Source organism: Alexandromys fortis, unplaced genomic scaffold (genome assembly GCF_014885135.2).
Source record: "Alexandromys fortis isolate MF-2015 unplaced genomic scaffold, M_Fortis_MF-2015_v1.1 scaffold_163, whole genome shotgun sequence".
In the NCBI taxonomy this organism is placed as follows: Eukaryota; Metazoa; Chordata; class Mammalia; order Rodentia; family Cricetidae; genus Alexandromys; species Alexandromys fortis.
In genome coordinates, this window is record NW_026068085.1 from 818,648 (window position 1) to 830,204 (window position 11,557).

General features: G+C 34.6%; 1 protein-coding gene across 8 annotated transcripts in view; it reads right to left on the bottom strand.

The window, feature by feature from the left end:
* Arb2a (ARB2 cotranscriptional regulator A) overlaps positions 1–11,557 on the bottom strand; it is a 430,019-nt gene that overhangs the window by 235,574 nt on the left and 182,888 nt on the right. For all 8 annotated transcript variants that reach the window (XM_050122195.1, XM_050122197.1, XM_050122194.1 and 5 more), the window contains one exon: positions 3,743–3,961. In XM_050122195.1, coding sequence (XP_049978152.1) covers positions 3,743–3,961 — 219 coding nt within the window. The remainder of the gene's footprint in view (positions 1–3,742; positions 3,962–11,557) is intronic.

An 11,557-nucleotide genomic window follows, 5' to 3' on the forward strand; every position in this document is an offset into this window, starting at 1 on the left:
TTCCACCAAATATTTTTAATTTTCTTATTTCAGCTCCATAATGTGTTTTCTCTAGGAAGGACAATGTGGTAAAGATGTATGGGGACAAAGTCCATGCTAATTACATGATTTGAACACACATTTCTATCAGTTCCTAGCTGTATGACTCTAGCCTGTGCATCAGTTCACTTAAAAGACGGCAACCAATTTCTGACTAGATTTAAGACCTGCTCTATAGAATGAAACCCATAACTGGCACCATTACTGATTTCAGAATCTATGATCGGACAGATAATGGGTCCTGTACAGAATTTATGTTAGTCCAACCCAGGTCAAATCCCACCACATTACTGGGATTTGGGTATGAAATCTCACCCCTGTCTATGGCACTACTGGCAAACATTAGCAGCTAGAAAAGGAGACACAGTTTTGTCTAAGAGTGTACTCCCTGGTAAGTCAACCACATTCTACGGGAAAATTTATGCAGCATGAATTAGTACTAATGGGTTATTTTAAAAAGATACACAAAGTAGGGTGGGCAGCTGTGGGAAGAGTCTGGGGGTGGGGAATATATCAAAACATATTGTATGAACCTTTCAAAAGATGAGAAAGTCTAAACATGAATGATTAAGAAGAATATAAAAAGTTAATTTCTCCTTTATTTATTTGTTATTACCATGATGTGGTAATACCTGGAGACATACAAAAAGGAAAAAAAATTTCTTGAGTGAATCAATATTACCTAAGAATGAATGCCCTATACATCAGACAAGACATTCTTTTTCAGATTTTGAAGAAAGCCTTATCTTTCAGAAGCATATTAAAGAGTTCCCACATATACATGCTATTATGCACAATCCAAGGTGATTTAAGAGAAATAGGGTTAAGAAAATATGTTGTTAACTCAAAAAGTCACATATAAGCCTGTATGATTCAAAGGAGTGTTTTTATTTTTTTATTTTTTATTTTCCATGGCATATTTAATTCAACCCAGTAAACCCAAATCACGTAATTTAGATGTTTAATAAATATTGTCATGAGTGAAATAGTTTACAGGTTGTTTTTATGCTGAGCAGTAACCGTAGCGTCACATACAGCTTGGAAAGCTCATAGCTTGGTATTGTTTGACCTTTAGGGTTCTTTATATTAACAATTTAGACTCAAGATTGTAAAAGTTGCTGTTTCAGTGTCTGCTTTCTCCTTATACTAGGTTATTTTTTTTTTATATTTTACTTAAAAATTTCCACCTCCTCCCCTCCTCTCATTCCCCTCCCCCTCCTCCCATTCCCCTCCCCCCTCTCTCTCCAGTACAAAGAGCAGTCAGGGTTCCTTGCCCTGTGGGAAGTCCCACGGTTCTCCCCACTCCATCCAGGTTTAGGAAGGTGAGCATCCCACAAAGACCAGGCTCCCATAAAGCCAGTACATGCAGTAGGATCAAAATCCAGTGCCATTGTCCTTGGCTTCTCAGTCAGTCCTCCTTGTCTATCACATTCAGAGAGTACGGTTTGATCACATGCTCCATCAGTCCCAGTCCAGCTTCCTTTGGTGAGCTCCCATTAGATCAGCCCCACCGTCTTAGTGGGTGGGCGTACCACTCGAGGTCCTGACTACCTTGCTCATGGAAGTATATATCTTAAGTAAGGAAGTCATTTTAGGGTTGGCAAGAGACTTGACTCTAGAGGTGTACCTAGGTGTCCATGGAGATGTCCCCAGCTAGATCCTTGGGCAGCTGAGGAGATGGAGCCTGAAATGGCCCTATCCTATAGCCATGCTGATGAATATCTTGCATATCACCATAGAACCTTCATCTGGCGATAGATGGAGATAGAGACAGAGACCCACACTGGAGCACCGGACTGAGCTCCCAATGTCCCAATGAGGAGGAGTATTTTTATAAGGAAAGCTCATTTGGGAAAAATGGCTACAACAACAATAAAAAAGGCCAATTCTACTCTCATCCTTCATAAATAAATAAAAAAGATGGAAAAATAGCTACAGAATAAAAATTGGAAAAGAATTAAGTGAAAAGTTAAAAACAAAAGAAATCAAATCCTAGTAGTCAAGAGTTTATTCAGAGATGCAGAAATGAAGAAAATAAAGAAAACAGATACATATAAAGACGGAGAGAAAAACCCAAGCAATGCTGGTGAGACAGAGTGGAAGGCAAATGAGAAGCCACTCTTCAAGTGAGTGTTTGAGACACTTAATCTGTACAAATGACAGCAAACAATGGAGAAATAAGCATCTCAGCTCTGCCAAGTCACGGTGCTGCTTCCACTTCACACACACACATGAAGACTACAAGTATTTAAAAAGTCTCTTCAAAGTCATTTTTGGAATCTGGATACGAGAGGTACTTTATCATAAATGGTAGTTAGACATGGGATGATATGGCAAAATTTCAGAACAACAGATAGACATAAAAGCCAGTATGAAAACTTTGGTGTAGTTGTGCAAAGATATCTACAGCAGGAAAAACAGAATACTTAAAAGACTTTAAATTTAGTAATTATTAAACAGTGGGATGATTCACAAAAAGTGAAATATTATAGTCTGCTTAACTAATTTGACTCATGGTATTAAATATTCTGTGTATTCCTGGTCAGGGCACAGTTTTCAAGATCTTGAAAATATACTGACTGCCATTGAAGTTCAATTTCTAAAACCAGAAAGATAGTGTCATATCATAAAAAAGATTAAGAAATAAAACCAGTAATCCATGTGTTTTCCCTCAGAGATGGTATGAAATATCTAACTAGTAATCTTTAAGAATAAATGTAAACATGGGTCAAATTGAATATTCTAAAATGTCACTACTACATTACAGGATAGAGCCAGGTCTGGTACTCACACTGTAATCCAGCATGGAAAAATGAAAAATTCATATAAGTTTAAGAGAAATCTGGACTACATAGCCAATCTGGGCTACACAGTGAATCTTCTTTTTTCCCCAACCCTCTCTATAAACATAAAATATTAAATTTTAAGGACGCTGATTGTTCAACTTTAAAGAACATATCAACTTACTATCTTCCTCCTTCCAGCAGCAGTCTATTAAATGCTTTACTGTTAAATTCTAGTCAACAAAACACACATTTTGTAAACGGCACACATTGGTGTCTTCAAAGAATATGACAAAGTTCAAAAATGCTTGTGTGTGTCAGTACAGAACTCTGTGTCCTAAGGCGGTTCTGCTTGTAGGGATCCCATGATTCTGTGCAAAGGTTCACTGGAAATGACAAGAGCACAAAAATCCCCTCATTGCACCGCCTCTGAATGGTTTCAGCTTATATATTTATTGACACATTAACTACTTCACCCTGAAATGACTTAGACACTATGGATGAAGAATTGTTCATAAACATCTGGTGAAACTTGCCACCACAGATGAAGACAATCTTACATCTTGTCTTAGAATTACTGTGCTATATTAATCAGGCCTTGAAGTAGTAACATGCATTGAAAAGTTTTTTTTTTCCTTTTGGCTGTATCATATTAAAATTTTATAAATGGCTACTTGAAATACTAATGACACAAAAGACAACAGGATCTACATTAGAGGTTCTATAAAATGTTGCAAGCAAATAAGAGTGAAAGGTTTTATAACTTTAATTAAAAAGAAAGAAAAATCCCATCCAAATAGACATATAATCATGGAAAATAAATGTTCTCTAAAAAGTAAAGAATCAATATAATAATTGATATGAGATGAAATACTAAGGAAAGAAAAGAAGCAGTGCAGGGAAGTAGTGCACTTTCTCACCCTGATGAACAGCTGCATCATTTGTTTTTCTTTTTGGGGGTTACGGTACTTCTCATAGAAATCACGGCGCTTCTTTGTTTCTCTAGAGACTTTCTCTTTCCTTTCCCGTTTCTCTGCTGGCTCCTCTGTGCCATCAGAAGATGAATGTTTGTGCGCTTTTGGCTTTTCCACTTCAATATAGTTTTCATTTGGGTTCAGGACTATGACTCCATACCCTTCCTATTTTGAAATGAAAAAAAAAAGTAGTAAAATTTGAAATCAGAATGCATGTCAATCAATGAAAAAGTTCCTAACATTCTAGGCAAGGTAATTTAATGCAGTTTCAAATTGCTAAAATAAAACAGTCAAAACTGTTTGCCTTTATTACATGCATAAATAAGAATAGATTATCTGTAAAAGTAAAAATACATGGACATGGTTGATACAGGAAAAAAATGAAGAATTTTAAACAAAAAATTACAATCTATTCCTAATATGATCAAGATAAATTATAACACAGGAATACATTCAAAGCACAAATGTGTGTTTTGAAAAAAGTGTATCAGCATGTTTTGGTTACCAATCATAAACATTTTGCAAATGGAGAAAAATTGATAAACAGTAGAATTGTACACAGAGGTCAAATGGCCTGTGTAATCCCCATGTTTTAATTGTCGTCTTATGCAAATTGATGTGGGTTTTAGAAGATGTTAACAAGGCAATGTATTATCAATTTTAGCAAAACAAACACCAATTCTTCTCCCAGTACCAAAACCAATATAGACCCACCATGTTATTTGAGTCTATTTTAGAACTAAGAGGTTCATCTGACTCAGCCACATGCATCTGCTGTCTTTTTATAACCTGTGGGTTGTTGCTATCATCACTTATATTTTAAAGATTAAAAAGAACACAATTTTTTCTTTCTGTCTTCTGCTAAGGAATTTTTTATTTTGTTTATCAATGATGGACTATCCTATTATCATGCAAAACAAACACTAAACTATCGCTTTTAATGACAAAAAAAAAGAAAACAAAGAAAAAAGTGTATCACCTGTGCACCTTGGCTCTTACTCTCTTTCAATACAGAAAGACCGAAAAAAATCACTGAACAAAATAAACCAATGGGATGACGTGTGGAAAGACCTGTTTAATCTGGAAACTTGCTTCATGGTCCAGGCCACAGGAATAGGCTCTCTTGTTTAAGAATGAGTGACCTGAGACTGTAAGTTCCAAAGTTTAAAATCTAGCTGTAATGGCTTTAGATTTTAAACATATATGTTCCTGACTTACTCACTTCTACAAGGCAAACATTTCTGATAGATCAGCTATTCAGACTGAACTGATGAATTAATCTAAACATGAGAAACACAACAACTACTACCAAGTTTGAAGAATGGAAAAATTGAAGTAATTTATGTATTTTACATAATTCATACATACATAATTCTGAATTACAAATGTCCTAATTATAATCTTGTAAAAATCTTTTAAGGTCATACCTAGAAATGTAATATATTAAGACAAAAAATATAAAGCCCACAGAAAACGACATTATGGGGGAGGCACCCATAATAAAAACAAATACAGTGTTTCAAAATATAACCATGGAATTTTCTACATAAAGCTCATATTTCAACTCTTTAAAATAACAAACATTATTTTTAAAAAATCAATCTTTTTTTATAGTATAACAAAATTAGCTTTAATTTTATATCATTATACCACATCTGAGATTAATAGTTGTCTCTTTTTTTGCATTGAATTTTCTGTTTATTATAGTTTTTTCAATTTTATTTTTTAATTTATTTATTTCTTTATTAATTAATTAAAGATTTCTGTCTCTTCCCCACCGCCGCCTCCCCTTTCCATCCCCCTCCCCCAGTGGAGTCCCCCTCCCTCGTCAGCCCAAAGAGCAATCAGGGTTCCCTGCCCTGTGGGAAGTCCAAGGACCACCCACCTCCATCCAGGTCTAGTAAGGTGAGCATCCAAACTCGCTAGGCTCCCACAAAACCAATAAGTTCTTACTTTTAGGTCTACTCCACTGTGGTTGTGATTTTTTGTTTTTGTTTTGACCCATGAACTAGTTGTAAATGTAATTGGAATCCTTTTCCCTTTTACTGTTGACTAAAACCACTGATGTCCTGATTTGGGGGTAGGGCTATTAATTAAGATATAATCTTTTTATACATGTGGAAACTAATAATAAATGCCAACATGATGAGCAAAATGGCACATACTCAACAGATCCTGCAATCAAACTAGTGCCTAAATGCCTCATTATGAATCACTGAAAGAGTAGTGTAAAAATCCCAACCTTTGACTTCAGAGAAGACAGATGCTGCACACTTTCCTTTTTAAGTTTGTTAGCTGTTGAGTCAAAGTTTTCCCAACAAAAGACATTTTATTTGGGCCTGCTTTATTCTAATCTGTATAGCTATTCAAAAGTCTTGTAAGTCATTGTGATCTCTGTCAGGTAGACAGATTGTCACTTGGTGATTTTCGACAGTTGGACACACTTGACTAATTATTAAAATAACACTTGAAGGAAGTTCTTAGCCCTCTTCCTTGTGCCTTTTACAACTGTTCACGCCCGTCTCAAATTTTACCTACACCTTCTCCTCCCACCAAAGTAAATTGAAGAGCACTGTTACACTCTGCTAAGCATAATAAAATGCAGACATTTAGTACACTGTCTCTGGTGTAAGGAACATGGCCAAAAAAGGTCAGCACAGGCCAAAAGGAAAACTGCCTCCCCACTAGACCTGTGCTGTGAAGTGCTCATCTGTCATAGTTCTTCCCTACCTTCTCTTGACAACCGCGTGCGTGCACATGCTCACGCACACACAGACAGCTTTTCATACTTGGACACAAGCTAAAAAGTCCAGCATAAAAGCTGTAAATAATTGCTTAGCTCAGTATAATGATGATAGGAATATTCAAACCCTGGGCAACAAAGTGACACTTTAATTATTGATTATATTAGATGATGCTTATATAATAATTAATATAATAATATAACAAGGATTTGCAATGAGACCAACTCTGAGCAAAACTAATGATAAAACTGATATGTAGCTTTATTACCCAAATATTATTTCCATAACATCAGACCCCTCTGGGCATTTTGACCTCATTTTTGGAAGTCAGACTTAAAAAAAGAAGAAAAAAAACTTGAGCCTCATTAATTTGAAATGGATCCTGAAATGTGAGATGTCCCATCTAAATAAGTTTTAAAAATATACATACATAAATCATCAAAGAAGTAGTAGTTCCCTAAGTTATTGATTATGTAACTGAGAATCACTTATTCAATTTTCCAAAGGCACAACGTCCAGTTTTCACTGAGGCATCAACAGAAGAAAATGATACCATTTATAAATCACCACAATGCAAATCAATTAAAGAATTTAAACACTTAATGTCAACAATAAATTCTGAAATAGTTAAATTATTGTTTTTAACTGCCCAAACCATTTAAAGAATATTGTATCCTTTAGATATTTTAAATTGTCATTTTATTTAAAATAATAATGATCACAAATAATCAGGGATATTTCCTGCAAAAATAAGACTTGAAAATTTAATTACAATTCTGATAAAGAAAATACTAGCATTTTGAATTATTATTTCATAATAAAATGATACAATGTTTGAAAGTTCATTTTTAACAAGTTTATAAATAGAGTAGAATAAAGGCCGTATAGGTATTTGCATTGATTTACTTAAATCCTAGCCACAGACATACCCCAAACTTCACCTGCTCCTTACCTTTCTCTTTTACATACAATGTCAAAAATACCTTTATATTAGATTCTATTTTTATATATTTGTATAAAGGCTTTGGTAATGTCAACACTGATAAATGGTAGCCAAGGTTCAAAGAAAGTAAAGTGAGACAAAGCAGAGACAAAAATATCTACACTTAATTGTTTTAGTAGAACTTATAACTTTAATAACTAGAACATATACTGACTTAAAAATAATTCTATTGCCAGGTGATGGTGGTGCACGCCTTTAATCCCAGCACTCGGGAGGCAGAGGCAGACGGATCTCTGTGAGTTCGAGACCAGCCTGGTCTACAAGAGCTAGTTCCAGGACAGGCTCCAAAGCCACAGAGAAACCCTGTCTCGAAAAACAAAATATAATTCTATTCCCAATAATTCAATAACACACAGCAAGCTAAGGAAAAAAAAAGACTGATAGTGTGATCTTTCTTGAATGTAAAGTTAACAAAACTACCAAATAAAATCAGACATAAAGCATATTATAAAGAACTATTTATTGCTGCCCTTAACAGGGGAATCTTTAACAAGGACCTACAATCCTGAGCGCTACACTGAAGCATTTTTTTTTGTTAACTTGTTAATTTTGCTTAATTGTTCCTTAAGTACATGAAAGTCCCATAGCATGCGGAGGAAGCTGCATACACATGCTAAATACACATGGAAAGTTCTTCTGTTACTGGGGTTTCATTTACACGTCCTTACTCATAAATTCTAAATTGCAGGATCTTAATCTGAGACTCGCCAGAGTCTAGTGCTAAAACACAGCACTTTGTTAAACATGAGTAACATAAAATACACAGAGTCCCAGGATCTCTTACTGTGAACACTAAAAAGACACTTACTATTAAATAATCATTTAGCATTCCATTAACAAGTAATGGCATAGGCTGAAACATGCAGGTAAAATTCAACACAAAGAATACACAGGAAACTGTGCTAGAGAAATTAAGTCAGCACAGAAATTTACTTATCAAGACGATATTGACAGAAATCTAAAAACAGCTGACAAAAAGCTACTTTTCATGCCAAATAAAACTATAAAAACTACAGACTTATAAAAGCTTGTGTATTAATTACCAATTATAAACAGAAGGGAAAATGGGGGCAAATTCTACAGCTTTTAAAATACCCTATGAGTGATTAAAATTAAAAAAATCAGTTGAAAGTAGTCTGCTCTGCATGTTAACTTGCCAATACTTGAAGCCACATGTGACCAGAGAGGTCAAGGGCCACACTAGAATCTTTTGACCCATGGAACTATCCATTTCGGTCTCCAGGCAAAGCTCTGTAGCAGATCATTTTACATAGATATATCAATCATATTCTTCCAGTTCAACATTCTACCTGCTTCGCTTCAAAGAAGACAGGTGTTCATCCTCAAGGCAGTGTTATCTATAACTGCCCACACTTAAAAGCACAAACAACTGTCCACTCATCTTTTCAGAAAGAGTTGTGCTGTTTCTTCTCGTCTTCACAAGAACGGTATGCATATGGCACTGCTGCAACATCTTAGGTGCAGCAGTGAGATGAGGTCATGACAACCAATCAGAAGTCACTAGTGAAGCGTTAAAGTAAGCATAGCTGCTGGAGCTGCAGCTCTGCTTGGAAAATGCCCCCTTCATTATTTCAGCAATTTTCTCAAGACGTGACCTGGCACTGAAATGCCTGAAATGTCACTTGACTCCTTTTTGTGCTTCTCAAGACGTATTAAGGTATTTGCACCCTACAAATATTTTATAAAATATTCATGAGGATTATCTTTTAATAGGCAGTTTCATGAATATCATGCTGTATACATGATATAAAATAACTGTAATATCAACCAACATAGATTATCCCAGATAAGTCTCCTACTTAAAATAGATCATCAAGTTAGTCAGTGAAAGAAAACATGCCACAAAGTTTTCAGAGGACCACCTGTTGTCTATTATTTTTACATAGCACTTACTCATAAATCATAACACAGGGTAATTAATCAAGCTGTCAAAGAGAAGGTCAAAGGTTATATAGTAGAGTCAGAAGGTCACGCATGGGCTGATAGAGGTCAGGGTCACACTGCATTCCTCATTATCAAGTTGGGATGAGAGCCGGCCAAGCAAACAAAAGTGAAAGCAGATGGAGAAGTAAGAGGATAAGAGAAGAGAGAAAATTTTAGAAATAAAAGAAAAACGCAAGAAGATTGTCAATTGCCTTCAAATAGAGAATAAAAAAAGAAATAAGAAATGTGCTTTAAAAAGCCAAAGAACATAAAGCAACTACAATTTTGTCAATTTACTAACTGAATATAACATTTTTCTTGTTAATTTTATTAATGCATACTAAGCATTATCACAAATACATATGTACGCTCACTATCTTTCTTCCAGTTTTTATGTTCAGGATTAATTAGTGTAAACCAAGAGTTCTAAAGATGAAGTATGATTTTCAAAAAAAAAAAACAAGTCAAAATGAGAAGTTTTTCTTCTTCCCTTTAATATTGTTTCAAGGTCATAACAAATTCAAATAATTTTAAGCCACAGGACAGATAATTCCTTGAGCACAATACAGATATCCACAAACATAAATGCATCATAAAAGTCATTTTGAATAACAAAGCAGTTATAAAATATTCTATTATTACAGTGCTCCGAATTAGATGCAGAACACTGTGCAAAATTAGCTGTCACCCTTTGCTCAAAATCTTTGTTAATCTCATTTTGAATGTTTGCAGCTTTATCAACACATGCATCAATGTCAACTCCTTGGTTACTGAACCGCTGTACTTGGAAGGAGATATAATTAAAATGTTTTGGCACAGAAAAGGTGAAATTGTATCTTCCCTGTTCCCTTAGGAGTCTGTAAAACATGAAGGATATATTGACAAATACACACCCTTGTCTCCAGTTCTGACATCTTAGGTCATACAAGTGATATTTTAAAAACTCACTCTACTCTAACCCATGATATCACCTGCTCTGTTTCTAACTTCTCCCTGTAGGCTTTAGGACACTAGGATGTTAAAACTTCATAATTATTTCTTATACTTGTCAATAACTGATCTATGAAAGCATTCCAGAAATCCACTACCACCACGAAATAAATACAATTATCATTATTATCAAGGGCAGGAATAAGATCGAATGCTGTGACTTTATGGGAGTTTTCTGATACTTTGCAGACAGCCATCCCCTAACACACTGAATGGAAGCAAGAATGAACTCTAGCTGGAGATCAGGTAATGACATAGACAAGAGATCTCAGGAACCCTACAGACACATCTTTACTAAATGACCCAAAAGAGTTAGATCTTCATATTTATAAGCTTTAATTTTCTGAATATTATTTATGCTGTTATATTTTAGACCAGTATGCTCCAAACTTCCTACTAAAATACATTATAATGTAGATAAACATCAGCAATCATGCATTTCTGGTGACACATAGTCTTTCAAATATTATCCTTTGACCCAGCCAAACACTGCATAAAGACATAATTAAGTTAATGATAAACCCTGCTTAAGAACGAGTGTATACAAATTACTCTATCTTAAAATATACTGTTTATTCTTCCTTCCCAATTAAGGTATCATGTTTGAGATAATTTTATTGCTTAAGAATATATGTACTTTACTTGCCTACATTCCAATTGAAAAGATGAGGACTTTATAAAAAAATTTCAAGTATTCACTGAGTTAGTAATGTACTAAATACTGATTTTCTTCAACAAATATTTAATAAGCCGCTACTATCTATGATGCATTATATTTGGTATATGTAAGCGTACACCTATATACTACACTCGACTCCCTTTTCATTTAAAAATATTTCCATTTAGTAGGAAATTTCAAGCAAAAATCAAGTACAAATCTTTGAAAAGCCTGTAAGAAACTCCCTTATATTCAAGAACAAGGAGGAGGTAAGAAGGATAAACCACAATATTAAAAAGTCCTACCTAACTAAAGGATGATTAACCCTAAATGATAAGCTATGTTAGTGATTGTTGTAATAGTAGGTAAATGCACTCCTTAACAAAGAAAATGTGATGTTTGAGATGTCTACTTGTGTGCAT